The sequence below is a fragment of the Bos javanicus genome, chromosome 5 (genome assembly GCF_032452875.1).
Source record: "Bos javanicus breed banteng chromosome 5, ARS-OSU_banteng_1.0, whole genome shotgun sequence".
NCBI lineage: Eukaryota > Metazoa > Chordata > Mammalia > Artiodactyla > Bovidae > Bos > Bos javanicus.
The window spans coordinates 101,224,226-101,240,705 of record NC_083872.1 but is presented as its reverse complement, the minus strand read 5'-3'; the positions used below and the strand labels follow the sequence as shown (position 1 = coordinate 101,240,705).

Here is a 16,480-nt window from a genome sequence, read left to right as displayed (position 1 = left end):
TAATTTCCCAATTCGTCCCACTTTCCCCTTCCCCACCCTGTGTCTATATGTCATTCTCTCTATCTTCGTCTCTATTCCTGCCCTGGAAATAAGTTCATCAGTTCCATTTGTCCAGACTCTACATATATGTGTTAAGATATTTGGTTTTCTCTTTCTGACATACTGTACTCTGTTTGACAGACCCTAGGTCCAACTTTTAAAAGAAAGCAAAAAGATAGAGAGTACAGAGAAGCATTATGAAACAATAGAAGGCCTTCATATCCATCACCTAGAAACAACCTCTGTAAATACTTAATATATTTCCTTTTCCCACTTTATGTGATTACATTCTTACCAAGTGTTTTTTTTTTTTTCCCCACTCTACTGCTTTAGGACCAAGTTTAACTCAGGAGGAAACTAGATGCAAACGTAACCTAGAAATAAATTCATTCTAGTTCAGTTTTTGCCTAGTGCGTGCATGCTAAGTTGTTTCAGTGGTGTCGGATTCTTTGTGACCCTGTGGACTGTAGCCCACCAGGCTCTTCTGTCCATGGGATTCTCCAGGCAAGAATACTGGAGTGGGTTGCTGTGCCCTCCTCCAGGGGATCTTCCCATTCCAGGGATAGAAGCCGCATCTCTTATGTCTTCTACATTGGCAGGCAGGTTCTTTACCTGGGAAGCCTCATCATAAGGCCACCTGCTCAGTCGTACAGTATTCAGGCTGTTAAAGACACACTGACTCCATGCGGACCTGTTGTCATCTCTTATCTAAGCTGCTACCATAGCCTCCTATTTCCGCGCTTTCATTCTTGCTCCCATACTCTGAACAGCAAACAGGATCTTCATAACTAGGTAAATCTAAATCGTTGCTCTCCTGCTTTAAACTCCTCACTGATATATCACTGCCTTTGCTGTCAATTCAATTCCTGGGTTGGGAGGATCCCCTGGAGAAGGAAATGGCAACCCACTCCAGTACTCTTGCTTGGAAAATCCCATGGACGGAGGATCCTGGTAGGCTACAGTCCATGGGATCACAAAAGAGTTAGACACGACTGAGCAACTTCACTTTCACGTTTCACTTTGCTGTCAATGCCTAATTCCACTCCAAGTTCACAGTCCTCCTCATGATCTTCCTGACTTTTCATTCCACCTACTGCCTCTACCATCCTTTTCTCTCACCACTTTATGTAAGGTCATTACCATTTCCTTTGGAAACACTGTTGTTCTGGCCTCAGGACTTTCATGCTGCTTTCATTCTTTGCATTCCCTGCCCCTGCCCCTGTTATCTGACGATGCAAGAAGATATCCCCAATCACTACATTAAAACTTGTTCAACTGTTTTCTTCATCTCAACATCCTGTTTATTCCTTAAATGATACTTACCAACACTTAGAACTACTATATGTTGATATGTTTTTGTTGCTTGCTTGCTTAACACATGAGACTATGAATCTAAAATGGTCAAAGACCACATCTATTTTTCACCATTAGAACTCTTATTCTCAGAGCACTATGCTGTAGTCAAGATGCCATGGATATTTGTTAAATAAATAAATGGACAATGAAGACTGTAAAACTACTGAACTCTTACAAGTTTTTCATTATAAGAAACGTCTTTTTTTTTTTTTTCAGCTGTGCTGCGCAGCATATGGGATCTTAATTCCCGGAGCAGGGATCTGAGATTCCCGCAGTAGAAGCAGAGTCTGATCTATGGGACCACCAGGGAAGTCCCAAGAAACATGTTTAAAAGACAAGTTTGATTGGAATCTTTTTTGTCCATACTTAAAACAAATAAGTGCCTGGACTTTGGAGAAGATTTAAAAATTTGACATTTCACATACTATCTGGAATTGTAGTGTGTTAGACATAGCATTGAATAAAATTTGGTTCAAGTTCTACCTTTAAAATATATTTTTTGGTGCATTGTTTCTATAGTTGCTTAATCTAACTCTGCTGTGTTTTCTTATTTCATAAAATGAAGGTAATAATGCTCTCCTTAAGGAATTATTCATTTCTTTACTCATTAAAAATGTGTTGAGCATCTTTTACATGTGAGGACTGTGCGAGGCACAGGTGAGCAAGACTGCTCAGTCTTTGATACGTTGTAGCAGACAATGAAGTGAGATTATCTGTGGAAAGCATCTTGTGCAATGTCTTTTTCAGAAACAAGTAGAATTCAAACTCTTATGTGACTTAGTGCACTATTCCTGACACTCTAAAGAACTTGTCCTTTGCAGGTATAATTTTCAGCTTCCAGAAATGGTCATATCATGTGTGCATTTTCTGATATCCAAGACTGAGATGGGACTCACTGACTGAGGTGAGAACTCAGCTTCAGGCTTCATTAGTAGGACACTCTTGTCCACGGCTCGGAGGCCACAGAGAGAGTAAGGAGCGGCTGTGATCTTCAGGCTGGTGTTTGAGGCTGGGAGGCCTTGGGCTGAGGAGAAGCTCAGATTTACCTGTAAGGAGGATATAATTATAGCAATGAATTTTCCAATTGTTTCAATCTTAAGACACTCTTCTACCCCAGGCTTCCCATGTGGTGCTAGTGATCAAGAATCTACCTGCAATGCAGGTAAGAGATTCGGGTTTGATCCCTGGACCAGAAAGATCCCCTGGAGGAGGGCATGGCAACCCACTCCAGTATTCATGCCTGGAGAATCCCATGGACAGAGGAGCCTGGTGGGCTATGGTCCATAGGGTCACAAAGAGTTGGATATGAGTGAAGCAATTTAGCACACAGCACACACCCCAGGAAAGTCCCTAGAATATATTTTGAATTCCTCATGAATTTTCAGATAAAACAAGAGACTTGCAAGAAATCGTGCCAATGGCCACCTGCTTTGAACTTCTCCATTAGACTGCTCAGGTTTTGTTATCATTCTCTGCTGTTAGAGATCCTTTGGCAGAAAGTTTTAGAAGCACTACCTGACAGTCTTTTAATGAACATAAGTTCCTTATTTTCCATGCTTCAAAAAGAGGCGATGAAGAAAAAGACTGGGCTTAAACAAAACACCCACCTTATTGGCAAAACAGTTTTCAATGTCGAGCTCCTCAGTATCTGCGATAACTTCTCCATTAGGTAAAATGGTATAAACAAGTAACTGGGCTATAGGAGCAATGTCCGATTCCACTCGGAAGGAGAAGGAAAATACCCCTTTTACTACAAAGTAAAGAAAGTTCAAGATAATAGATTAGGAAGAGGGAAGAGCTTCAGTTTTATAAAGAGGAGCCTCTCAAATTATTTTACTTATTTACATGTGGAGTGTACTAAAGTTACAAAAAGACTTGCCTTTATGCCACTGTGCTTGCAGTGAAAGTGAAAGTGTTAGTTTCTCAGTCATGTCTGACTATGTGACTCCGTGGACTGTAGCCCTCCAGGCTCCTCTGTCCATGGAATTCTTCAGGCAAGACTACTGGAATGGGTTGCCATTCCCTTTTCCAGGGGATTTTCCCCACCTAGGGATCGAACGTGGATCTCCTGCATTGCAGGCAGATTCTATGCAGTAGTATTCAGTAAACATATGCTGAACCACTGATATTAATATTTTCCTTAAAGATGTAGATTACATTGTTAATTTCCTCTGCTTAAGAAAGAAAGAACATTTAGTAAGTCTCTATTTTTAAATAAAAAAAAAAGACATTAAGAAATCAAGAGAGAAGAACTTCTAGACATCTTTAATGATCTCTATGATCAAGTCAGCACAAGTTTTGTCATATGAATGTGCTTAGTCGCTCAGTCATGTCCAGGAAAGCCTGTCATATGCATGAGGGGAAGTCAAAGAATGCTACACAATCTTTACCTTCAGGCCATTTACAATAGAGCAGAGATACAGGTTCAGCTGGTAAAGAATTGGCCTGCAAAGCAGGAGACCCTGGTTCAATTCATGGGTCGGGAAGATTTCCTAGAGAAGGGATAGGCTACCCACTCCAGTATTCTTGGGCATCCCTAGTGGCTCAGCTGGTAAAGAATCCACCTGCAATGCAGGAGACCTGGGTTCAACCCCTGAGTTGGGAAGACACCCTGAAGGAGGGCATGGCAACCCATTCCAGTATTCTTGCCTGAAGAATCTCCATGGACAGAGGAACCTGGCAGGCTACAGTCCCTGGGATTGAAAAGAGTCGGACATGACTGAGTGACAAAGCACAAGCAGAGGTACACATAATCATGTACAAAATATAGTATGCCTCTGATTTTTTAATGCATCTATTTTAGTTGTTTTCTGTGTGAATTACATAGTGTTTAATTCACGCACCTTTAATCTTGTTCTGTCTGATCTTTGTAGCTTAAATTTATTTTAAAGCTGTTGTCCTATACATCTATAGAATATTTGAGGGCAACTTGTGGCAAAATACACAAAACAGCAGGGTTAAAATAAATGTGAACTAGTGGCTGATTCATGTTGTTGTATGGCAGAAACCAATACACCATTGTAAAGCAATTATCCTCCAATTAAAAATAAATTTAGAAAATGAATTAGTAAAAAAAAAATTGAAGTAGTAAAACTAAAACCATATGGAATTGAATTTCTGAAGCAGGGTTAAACATAAGCAGGAATTAATTATTAAGAGGCCATAACGAATGATTAAACAAGAGTACTTAAATATAACAGTTTCCCAGAAATCCAAGACAAATGGAAAAACAACCATTTACATAGCTATTGTTAAAATAAAGTATGCTTTATCTTACGGAAAGAGACACTTCCTTCTCCCCATTTCACCTCTCAAGATACTTAATATACTATGTAGGATTTGCCTGGAGGGTCCCATGGACAGAGGAGCCTGGTGGGCTGCAGTCCATAGGGTCACTGGGAGTCAGACGCGACTGAGTGACTTCACTTTTACTTTTCACTTTCATGCATTGGAGAAGGAAATGGCAACCCACTCAAGTCTTCTTGCCTGGAGAATCCCAGGGACGGGGGAGCCTGGTGGGCTGCCTTCTATGGAGTCGCACAGAGTCAGACACGACTGAAGCGATTTAGCTGTAGCAGCAGTGAAAGTTAAAGTCTCTCAGTTACGTCCGACTCTCTGCGACCCCATGGACTATACAGTTTATGAAATTCTCCAGGCCAGAATACTGAGAGGGTAGCTTTTCCCTTCTCTAGGGGATTTTCCTAACCCAGGGATCAAACTTAGGTCTCCGGCATTGCAGGCAGATTCTTTACCAGCTGAGCCACAAGGGAAGCAGGAACTAATTTTGAAGAAATTTCCTCATGAGGAAATTTGGTTTTTGATACGCTACTGGGAACAAACTTACCTGCTCTAGAAAAACCAATATAATGTTCAGTCCCATAAAAATCCATGATAAATGGAAAATTAGAGGGACTGTTCCATATTTGAGTACCTGAATTAAATTTTTTTAAGCAATAAAAAATTTAGTAAGAGAGATTTTTATCTAGATAAGACATTTTATGGACCTAAGGAGAATCTATGGTGAGCAGGGTTTAGAGTGGTATGTCTTCATTATGGCCTTGGTTGTCTCATGCTGCTGGGAAAATGGATAGACTAGAAAAAAAAAGCTTTCATTTAGTGATACAGTTAGTAGAAATTTAATAACAAATGAATTTGAAATTCAAAGAATCACAAGATTTTAAGCACAATCTAAAAGTCATGATTAATTATAAACGTCTTTTTAATCCAGCTTTTTATGATTAGTTCAACAAAGGTGGTGAATAGTAGAGTTAGGAGATTAAATAAAAATCAATCTTCATTTGGAAAATTTTGAAGAATGTTGAAGTGCAATGCTGGCTTTATGTTGTGTTGAACTGCTTGAATAAAAAGAGATAAAGGGCCACTAGAGAAATAGAGTGAAAATTCTTGGCACAGTAGTTTATCTTAAGCAAGTTGAGGCTTTTTTTTTGGCTAGCAATTTTTCTACTTTACAAAATAAAGAAATACTACTTAGTTCTAAGTTCTTCCATTAGAATTTTTAATAAAGCATGGGATTTATTTAAACACATAAGCAGAAGAGTGTACAAAAAATATAGCATCTTAAGGGCAATGACCATGTTTTGTTAATGTTTTTATGCAAAGCTCCTATTATGAGCTATATCAAGATAGAAAGATAGACTCTCTTGAAGTATAGTTTTAATGGGGAAACTTTTTTTCCAAAAAATGTAACAGTTGTAAATCATAAAGAAATATCTTAACTTTCATTTATGAATTAGTTTAAAAATATGTATTGCATGCCCACTGTGTGTCAGGTACTATTGTGAGAAATGGTGTGTTAAAAATAAAAGACAAATATGTTCTAATCTTTACAATATGTATTCTTTATTTTTCTTGAAAATATTCACTCACCTTGGGTGAATGGACTTTCTAATCTTTCCAAATATGCTTTTGTTAATAAAAATTGCTTTAGTAAACTGATAGCCTATAATTCAAATGAACAGGAAAAAAGGGACGCTACTTATGAGATTTAGTCTGGGGATATGTAACAAAGAGACTAAACATACGTATCTTTGGTAATAGAGTCTTTCTTGAAAAGTTAATTAACAGATATCAATGGATATTTATGATTCAAGAAAACCCAGAAGGAAAGTATGATCTAAAAGAGAGAGGCAGGAAGACAAGTGAGAGAGTTGAAGATGGTGTGTTGCTAGCATTTAAGACAGAAGAGGCCATAAACTAAGGAACGCAGGTCTTTAGAAGCTGCAAAAGGTGAGAAAACAGGTAATCCTCTAGAGTTCCAGAAGGAATTTCATTCTGCTGACACCTTGATGTTAGCCCAGTAAGACTTCTTTCTACAGAACTACAAGATAGTAAATTTGTGTGGTTTTTAGCCAGCCAGCTTCCTACAGAAGCAATAAGAAACTAATACAAAATCATACAGAGTAAAATATTTCTTTGGTGATTATTTTCATTTTTCAGTTATTTTCTGAATTAAAAAAATTTAATAATAAAATGAGTATATTTTACTTTAGAAATAAAATTTAAAATATAGAAACACTATAAAAAGGATTTTAAAAAGTACTAAAATGAACCTAGTATTCTTATTTTTAAAAGTAGCTTCCCCATCTTTGGTTGATGGAAGAAAGTTGGTAGCCATTTGCTCTGATGTAAGAAATAGCTAAAGTGTTTAGGGCAATTTAAGAGAAAAAAAAATAAGAAATCCTGAAAATACTTACACTCTCCTTGTTTAATGGATAACACATGGGTTTCTGATTGAGCGATGCTTCCTCTTGCTTTGATCTGAAGACAGAGGGAAATACGTTTATTATCATTTTAAAGGGTGGTCATTAAACTTACATATTTATAATATACAAATAACATATTTATAATTTACAAACAACAAGAATCTTACTACTTCAACCCCAAAGTTACTTTTGTTTACTAAATTTCTCTTCCAATATTTTCCAATTTGTGTAGTTTAAGTAATAAACTTCAAACAATATACTTTAAATAACAAACATGTAATTTTACAATGTTTTAGAATTTTCTTACTATTTACTACTTATCTTGGATATTGATATTTTAAATTTACATATTCTTTCAACATATATTTTAAGCATCTATTATATGCAAAGCAATATATAGTGAAGGGAGGTATAAAATATTGGAGAAGGCAATGGCACCCCACTCCAGTACTCTTGCTTGGAAAATCCCATGGACAGAGGAACCTGTTAGGCTGCAATCCATGGGGTCGCTAAGAGTCGGACACAACTGAGCGACTTCACTTTCACTTTTCGCTTTCATGCATTGGAGAAGGAAATGGCAACCCACTCCAGTGTTCTTGTCTGGAGAATACCAGGGACGGGGGAGCCTGGTGGGCTGCCGTCTCTGGGGTTGCACAGAGTTGGACATGACTGAAGTGACTTAGCATAGCATAGCATTATCTATTGCTGCCTTTATTTAAAAAAAAAAAAACAACAGAAAAAAATTAAAAGTACTTACACTTTCCATGTGTCTGGTACTGAACTAAATAATTTTAAGATTTTTCTTTTTTTCTGGCAATAACTCTAAGTTGTTATTATTCAGTTGCTCAGTTGTGTCTGACTATTTGCAACCCCACGAACTGCAGCACACCGGGCTTCCCTGTCCTTCACCATCTCACAGAGTTTGCTCAAACTCACGTCCATTAAGTCGATGATGCCATCCAACCATCTCATCCTCTGTTGCCCTCTTTTCCTCCTGCCCTCAGTCTTTCCCAGCATCAAGGTTTTTTGCAATGAGTCAGCTCTTTGCATCAGGTGGCCAAAGTATAGGAGCCTCAGCTTCAGCATCAGTCTTTCCAATCAATATTCAGGGTTGATTTCCTTTAGGACTGACCAATTTGATCTCCATGCTGTCTAAGGGACTTTTCAAGAGTCTTCTCTAGCACCATAGCTAGAAGGCATCAATTCATTGGCGCTTAGCTTTCTTTATGGTCCACCTCTCAAATCCGTACATGACTACTGGAAAAACTAGAGCTTTGACTATATGCACCTTTGTAGGCAAAGTGATGTCTCTGCTTTTTAATACACTGTCTAAGTTTGTCATAGCTTTTCTTCCAGGAGCAAGCGTCTTTTAATTTCATGGCTGCAGTCACCATCTGCAGTGATTTTGGAGCCCAAGAAAATAAAGCCTGTCACTGTTTCCATTATTTCCCCATCTATTTGCCATGAAGTGATGGGACTGGATGCCATGATTTTAGTTTTTTGAATGTTGAGTTTTAAGCAAGCTTTTTCACTCTCCTCTTTCAGCTTCATCAAGAGGTTCTTTAGTTTCTCTTTGCTTTCTTCCATTAGGGTAGTGTCATTTGCATATCTGAGGTTGTTGATATTTCTCTCAACAATCTTGATTCCAGCTTGTACTTCATCCATGCTGGCACTTCACATGATGCACTCTGCATAGAAGTTAAATGAGCAGGGTGACAATATACGGCCTTGACATACTCTTTTTCCAATTTTGAACCAGTCCATTGTTTCATGTCCGGTTCTAACTGCTGCTTCTTGACCTGCATACAGGTTTCTCAGGAGGCAGATAAGCTGATCTTGTATTCCCATCTCTTTCAGAATTTTCCACAGTTTGTTGTGGAAAACTGTGTCAAAGGCTTTGGTGTAGTCAGTGAAGCATAAGTATTCAAGAAAATTAAATACACTAAAAAGCCTCTTGAAAGTGAAAGAGGAGAGTGAAAAAGTTGGCTTAAAGCTCAACATTTAGAAAACGAAGATCATGGCATCTGGTCCCATCACTTCATGGGAAATAGATGGGGAAACAGTGGAGACAGTGTCAGACTTTATTTTGGGAGGCTCCAAAATCACTGCACATGGTGACTGCAGCCATGAAATTAAAAGACACTTACTCCTTGGAAGGAAAGTTAGGACCAACCTAGATAGCATATTGAAAAGCAGAGACATTACTTTGCCAACAAAGATCCATCTAGTCAAGGCTATGGTTTTTCCTGTGGTCATGTATGGATGTGAGAGTTGGACTGTGAAGAATGCTGAGCGCCGAAGAATTGATGCTTTTGAAGTGTGGTGTTGGAGAAGACTCTTGAGAGTCCCTTGGACTGCAAGGAGATCCAACCAGTCCATTCTGAAGGAGATCAGCCCTGGGATTTCTTTGGAAGGAATGATGCTAAAGCTGAAACTCCAGTACTTTAGCCACCTCATGTGAAGAGCTGACACATTGGAAAAGATTCTGATGCCGGGAGGGATTGGGGGCAGGAGGAGAAGGGAATGACAGAGGATGAGAAGGCTGGATGGCATCACTGACTCGATGGACGTGAGTATGAGTGAACTCCAGGAGTTGGTGATGGACAGGGAGGCCTGGTGTGCTGTGATTCATGGGGTCGAAAAGAGTCGGACACGACTGAGTGATTGAACTGAACTGAACTGAACTGAAGGTAGAATTTCATGCAAAGATGGGCACAATAAAGGAAAGAAATGGTGTGAATCTAACAGAAGTAGAGGATAAGAAGAAGTGGCAAGAATATACAGAAAGTGAAAGGAAAGGAAAGTGAAGTTGCTCAGTCGTGTCTGATTCTTTGCAACCCCATGGACTATAGCATACAAGACTCCTCTGTCCATGGGATTTTCCAGGCAAGGGTACTGGAGTGGGTTGCCATTGCCTTCTCCAGACGATCTTCCCGACCCAGGGGTCGAACCCGGGTCTCCCACATTGCAGGCAGATGTTTTATCGTCTGAGCCACCAGGAAAGCCTCTAGAACATACAGAAGAACTGTATAAAAAAGGACTTCAGTTCAGTTCAGCTCAGTTGCTCAGTCATGTCCGACTCTTTGCAACTCCATGAACCGCAGCACACCAGGCCTTCCTGTCCATCACCAACTCCCAAAGTTTACCCAAACTCATGTCCATTGAGTCGGTGATGCTATTCAACCATCTCATCCTCTGTCATCCCCTTCTCCTCCTGCCTGACCTTGATAACCACGATGGTGTAATCCTTCACCTAGAATCAGACAACCTGGAGTGTGAAGTCAAGTGGGACTTAGGATGCGTTACTATGAACAAAGCTAGTGGAGGTGATGAAATTCCAGCTGAGCTATTTTAAATCCAAAAGATGATGCTGTGAAAGTGCTGCACTCAATATGCCAGCAAATTTGGAAAACTCAGCAGTGGCCACAGGACTGGAAAAGGTCAGTTTTCATTCCAATCCCAAAGAAAGGCAATGCCAAAGAATGCTCAAACTACACCACACAGTTGCACTCATTACACATGCTAGCAAGGTTATTCTCAAAATCCTTCAAGCAAGACTTCAGCAGTATGTGAACTGAGAACTTCCAGATGGTCAAGCTGGATTTAGAAAAGGCAGAGGAACCAGACATCAAATTGCCAACATCCACTGGATCATTGAAAAAGCAAGAGAATTCCAGAAATACATCTACTTCTGCTTCATTGACTATGTTAAAGCTTAAATACTATCTTCAGTATTCAGGTGAAATGATTGACATTATTCTTTACAGATGAGATTAAGTAAATTACCTGAGGTCACATAACTAGGAAGCAATAAAACTAGGATTCTAACTTACTGTCAATTATTCTACTTTTTTTAGAATTACAAAAATACTATATATTGTTTATGTTCCTATACAGAATTTTCTACACATAAGGTTTTTTTGTTGTTGTTGTTCAAAAGTCTTACTTGGGTAACTACCAGCTTTGAATATTTCTAATTTTTTGACATAAATAGGTATACTGACCCCAAAAGTATCATACCAATTTATAATATGCCTGTCAATGTACTTTTCCCTATAGTCACACACAAGTTCTTCAACTTGTAAATTATTTAGAACTTTTATAGGAGTAAAAGTCTACTGCTTTATTTTTAAAATTTTCATTTCTCCCAATTAAGGTAAAATTCAACGTTTTTTTCCTAAAGATTGTTTATACATTTTATTTCCTATTGACTGTTTTGATTTTTATCTTTTGTCTGTTGATCTACTGAGTTCTATGATAAAACATTCTTTTTGACTAATATGTCACCTAAGTGCTTTCCTCTTCTGTTAAATAATTTTCCAATGGAACTCAGAAAAAAAAATGAAAAAAACAAAGTTTCAGGGGAGACTAGAACATGAATGAAAAATTAAGGCATTAAGTTGTTAGGAAGCAACTTCTTTTCACTCATAAACACAGAAATTATATCGATATAAAGGGCATTATTTAGATACAAATTCTATCTTTTTAGTTGGAACTTCCCTGGTGGCTCAGTGGAAAAGAATCTACTTGCAGGCAGGAGACCTGGGTTCGATCCTGAATTGGGAAGATCCCCTGGAGAAGGACATGGCAACCCATTCCATTATTCTTACCTGGGAAATCCCAGTCACAGAGAGTCAGACATGACTTATCAACTAAATAGCAATCTTTTAGGGTTTATATAATTAGGAAGAGCTACAGTGGCTTTTAGTCTTACCAAATAATAAAAGGTTAATTCCCTTTCATCTGTCAGAATCTGTCCATTCAGGATGTAGTGCACCCGAATCTCCTGTGTTTGCCCACAGATCACAGTATCAGCCACAGGTTCAAGCTGAATGTAACTCTTGCTTGGGGAGAAAATATGACTTGCAGTGTGCGTTGCTGGTATGTGAGATTCTTCAAGCCACCTGCTATCAAAACAGTGGCTATTCTGTTTGTAAATGACCTAATGGATAGAATAAAGGTCTTAAGTAAGTTATTTTTATTAACATTTTATATATATATATATAAACATTTTATATATATATATAAACATTTTATATATATATATATAAACATTTTATATATATGTAAAGTCACTCTGTCATTAGCTGAAGATTTTTTAAGACCCATGCTTACTTGATTTCATTATAGGCTGCCTTCCAAAATAAAATATAATCTATAAACAACTTTCCGTTAAGTTTATTTAAAGCTACACTGTATGAATTTAGTCACATTCACTCATAATTAAGATCAATAACTTTTTCTTAATACCCTTATGGTTGTACATTGCATAAGGACATTAGAATATTTCACACAAAATGAAAATAGTGGTTTACCAAAGAAACAACTAAAATCTAGTTTGTAATAAAGCTATAAAAATGTTGGATTTTCAAGGGACTATCAAGATGGTTTAATAAATGTCTCCTGAAACTAGATCATGTCATAAAGTCTAAAATGAAAGCTTTCTGAGAGAACTTTTTGTGTCTTATTTTGTATTTAGATTTCCACTTACCCCAACTGAAATGAAAGAAGATGTGAAGTTACTGGTATCAATGGAAAAGTTCACCAAACCGTGCTCATTTGTAGTAAATCTGGCACTATACTGAAACATATCCACATTGACCACTACAGTCTCATTGGGGATTGGCTGATCCTTCTCATTGACTAGAAGAACCTAGAAGTAGAAAAGAGAAATAAGAAAGTGAAAGCTGATTTCAGGTGGTATATCGCAATAACATTTTCTACTCTATTGTGTTCACTTCTTGGCCATTGTCATCTAATGAAGATCTTAGAATATAAAAGTAAGATTTGTTTTCTGGGCTGTAAAATATTTTTCTTTTTGATGTTTTTGTTTAGATAACTTATGAGTGTTTAATTGAGAACTGCCAACAGTAGATTCATGGTGTTACCTTCCCCAGTTTTCTTCATCTTTGTTGTTCTGTATCTCATTATAAGGCTTCTTTTTGTTTTTGTTGTCACTGTTTAGTTTCTCAGTTGTGTACTACCTTTTGCGACCCCATGGACTGTAACCTGCCAGGCTCCTCTGTCCATGGGATCTCCTGGAGTGGGTTACCATTTCCTTCTCCAGGGAATTTTCCCAACTCAGGGATCAAACCTAGGTCTCCTGCTTGGCAGGTAGAGTCTTTACTGCTGAGCCACCAGTGAAGCCCTATATAAGGTATTTGCCTTTTAAGTTTTTATAATTTCTTTACTCACTCTAAATAAATGTTTGTTTTTATAATAAATTTTGCTTTTGTATAATAAAAGAATTTTGATGAATTTAAAAGATAAGTTTTGATATAAAAATTGATTTTCCTAGAAGTCATATGCCCCCAAATATGTTTACATTGAAAAGAAACTTTACCTGCCCAAAGAAAGGAAGCCCACGTCTGTAATGTGAATGCACTTTCGTAAATTTCAGTTTGCTTAAGGTGTTTGTGATTTCACTTGATCCATGTCCGGTTAATTCCAACCCTGAAGAATAATTCAGAGAAGTTGAACTGTTCTATATGTTCTATTCACCTCACCTCCTATCCCATCCCAGCTTCACTCCATTATAACAAAAAAAGTCCATATACTCTTATTCTTTCATTGAGATCTATAATTCCTCAATTCTCTGGTTTCACAAATATCCTGCTTGTTCCATCCATGTTCTTGAGGAGATTTTCTCATTTCCTCAGAGATCTTGCTCTGTCTTGCTCCTCCCCAGCAACCATCTGGGAACAACTTCATTCTTCACACTGGCCTAAAAATATTCTTAAATTTCTGTCACAAACCCCTTCCCCAGCAAAAGCCTTCTTTTCAGCACATGGCAAGAAGTATAGCCAATACCCAGGGCTTTTTCATTCAGTGAAGTGTGATCTGTATATTATCTCCATTATCTAAAGCCTTCCTCCTGTCAAAAGAAACTATTTTTTCATTCGCCGCAACTCTAACCCTATGTGTGCTCAATCACCTAGTCATGTCCAGCTCTTTGTGATCCCATGGGCTGTGGCCTGCCAGGCTCCTCTGTCCTTGGGATTCTCCAGGCAAGAATACCAGAGTGGGTTGCCATTTCCTTCTCTAATCCTATGTCTTCTAGTTTTATTCTACCTATTTACCTAATCTTCTGACTGTAGTTGTTTCAGTTTTTGAGCCCCTCCTTGTCCACCTCTAGCCTCAATTTAGCAATGATAATTAACTTACTTTCAGAACACTTGCTTTTTCTCTTAGGATGATCTGAATACACTAAGAATGGTTTCAGATTTACATTTCGAATCCTGATTTTGCTCAGACTTTTCTTTTGAAATTGTCCATTGAGTGAATCAACTGACATTTTGATATTCCAAGCTATGATGAATTGTCTTAGACAAATCCTCATCACCATAATTCTTTCTCATCTTTTCTTTATCTTGGCTAATGATATTTCCATTTCCCAGACCCCCAAAATTGTAGTCTTTGGGGTCTTTTTGGATAGTATTCTGATTTAACACATTGTAATATATTTTTCATCTAGCCTGTCCTTTTCATGCCTGCTAAAATTAACTTTTTTTTCCTGTTCTTATATATTTTTTTAAATTGAAATAACAATAAAAAAATAAAAGTGACTATTTTAATCAAACTTTTACTTTACAAATATAAAAATATAACCAAAGCCCTCTTTTGCATTGTATAATTATAATATATGCCATGTTCTTTTCTCTGAGTAGTCTAAGTAGTGTATGTTCTATATAAAACTACTAAATGGCAATTGGAAAATATTCAATAGCTTGAGGGGAAAAAACTAAAAAGTTTTACTCAAATGTTTCAAATCACATTTAGGATTGACATCCCTTTGAAGAAAAGTGAAATTTGTGTTTTTTTCTATGTAATGAAAACATGATTTTTAAAAAGTGGATAATATTCAAAATAGCATTATGATAATTCTGGGTATGAACTCATACTTTTAATAGCATTAACAGATTTTTTTTTTTTACTTTTTATCATTGCCTTCCCTTGTAATTAGCATTGTATGGTTCAGTTGCTATTTTTTTATATTTGAGGGTTCTGTTAAGTTAGCATTTTATTTGGAATTAACAATTATTTTATTTATATGATAGTTTTTTTGGAATTAACTTAAAAAATAGTTTATTAGGTCATTCTCCTTAAATATAGCTGAAGATATCCAATGCTTTCATAATAAAGTCTAACCTCTCTAGTATACAATTTACTTTTCTAAACACCTTAGCACCAACCTACTTTTAAAGATTCCTTTGGGACTGAAGGCATTTGTTTTATGCTTATTATGCTTTTCTGGTGAACTGTTTCAAAGCGGGCATCCCTGGTGGCTCAGATGGTAAAGCCTCTGCCTGCAGTGCGGGAGACCCGGGTTCGATCTCTGGGTTGGGAAGATCCCCTGGAGAAGGAAATGGCAACCCACTCCAGTATTCATGCCTGGAAAATTCCATGGACTGAGAGGCACCTTAGAGCCTGATAGGCCACAGTCCCTGGGGTCGCAAAGAGCTGGGCAGGACTGAGCGACTTCACTTTGACTGTTTCGAAATACAATCCATTCTATTCAAATCTGCTCAAATGCTACCTTTTAGAAGTTTTTTTTTTTTTGGTCTATATTAGAATGACCTATCTCTCTTCACACTCATTGTGCCCTTATTTATTAACACTTCCTGTGAAAACTTTATGGTGCATGCCAAGTCGCTTCAGTCGTGTCTGACTCCTTGCAACCCTATGGACCATAGCCTGCCAAGTTCCTCTGTTGATGGGATTCTCCAGGCAAGAGTCCTGGAGTGGGTTGCCATGCCCTCCTCCAGGGGATCTGGCAGGCGGTTTCTTTATCACTAGTGCTACCTGGGAAGCCTCCAAATTTTATTATGGTTATATATAATACATAGATACATATATACATAGCCATTTATATGTATAATTTCTTTTTAGATTCCTAATTCCTTGAGGGGAGAGACCATATCACTAACACAGTCCCCAGAAACTAGAAAGTATTTTACATGGATTGAATATTTGATAAATGTTCAACAAGTTAATACACATTTAATAATGATACAAACCTGTTCCCTCCTCTCTGACCTTGGCTTCCACTTGTAATGTCCTCTCATATCCTTTTTGTTTCAGCTGAAGTGATTTAGCATTTACTAGTTGTGTGAAACAACCTTCATCATCTGCCTGAAAAGAAAGGAAGAGAAATCCTGGGTTCTCTGATTTGTGATTTAAAAAAGTCAGTTTTCAACCAATGACGATTTTGTGTTGGCCACAGAAGAAAATTTTACAAATGTTTTGTTCACTTTTTGGGTTCTTATCTTTTCCCCCAGGTGATACAAAATTTGTTCACTAATCATTTCATCAAATCATTGCCAACCTTTGCTTTCTCCCCTCGCTTCTGAAAGCCTATCCCA

At 37.6% G+C, this 16,480-nt stretch overlaps 1 protein-coding gene across 3 annotated transcripts in view; it reads right to left on the bottom strand.

Moving 5' to 3' along the window:
• The window catches only part of LOC133248159 (pregnancy zone protein-like), a 60,703-nt gene that overhangs the window by 24,616 nt on the left and 19,607 nt on the right, over positions 1-16,480 (bottom strand). For all 3 annotated transcript variants that reach the window (XM_061417955.1, XM_061417956.1, XM_061417957.1), the window contains 7 exons: positions 16,136-16,250; positions 13,462-13,571; positions 12,610-12,771; positions 11,833-12,060; positions 7,110-7,173; positions 3,003-3,145; positions 2,292-2,441 (listed from right to left, as the gene is read on the bottom strand). In XM_061417955.1, coding sequence (XP_061273939.1) covers positions 2,292-2,441; positions 3,003-3,145; positions 7,110-7,173; positions 11,833-12,060; positions 12,610-12,771; positions 13,462-13,571; positions 16,136-16,250 — 972 coding nt within the window. The remainder of the gene's footprint in view (positions 1-2,291; positions 2,442-3,002; positions 3,146-7,109; positions 7,174-11,832; positions 12,061-12,609; positions 12,772-13,461; positions 13,572-16,135; positions 16,251-16,480) is intronic.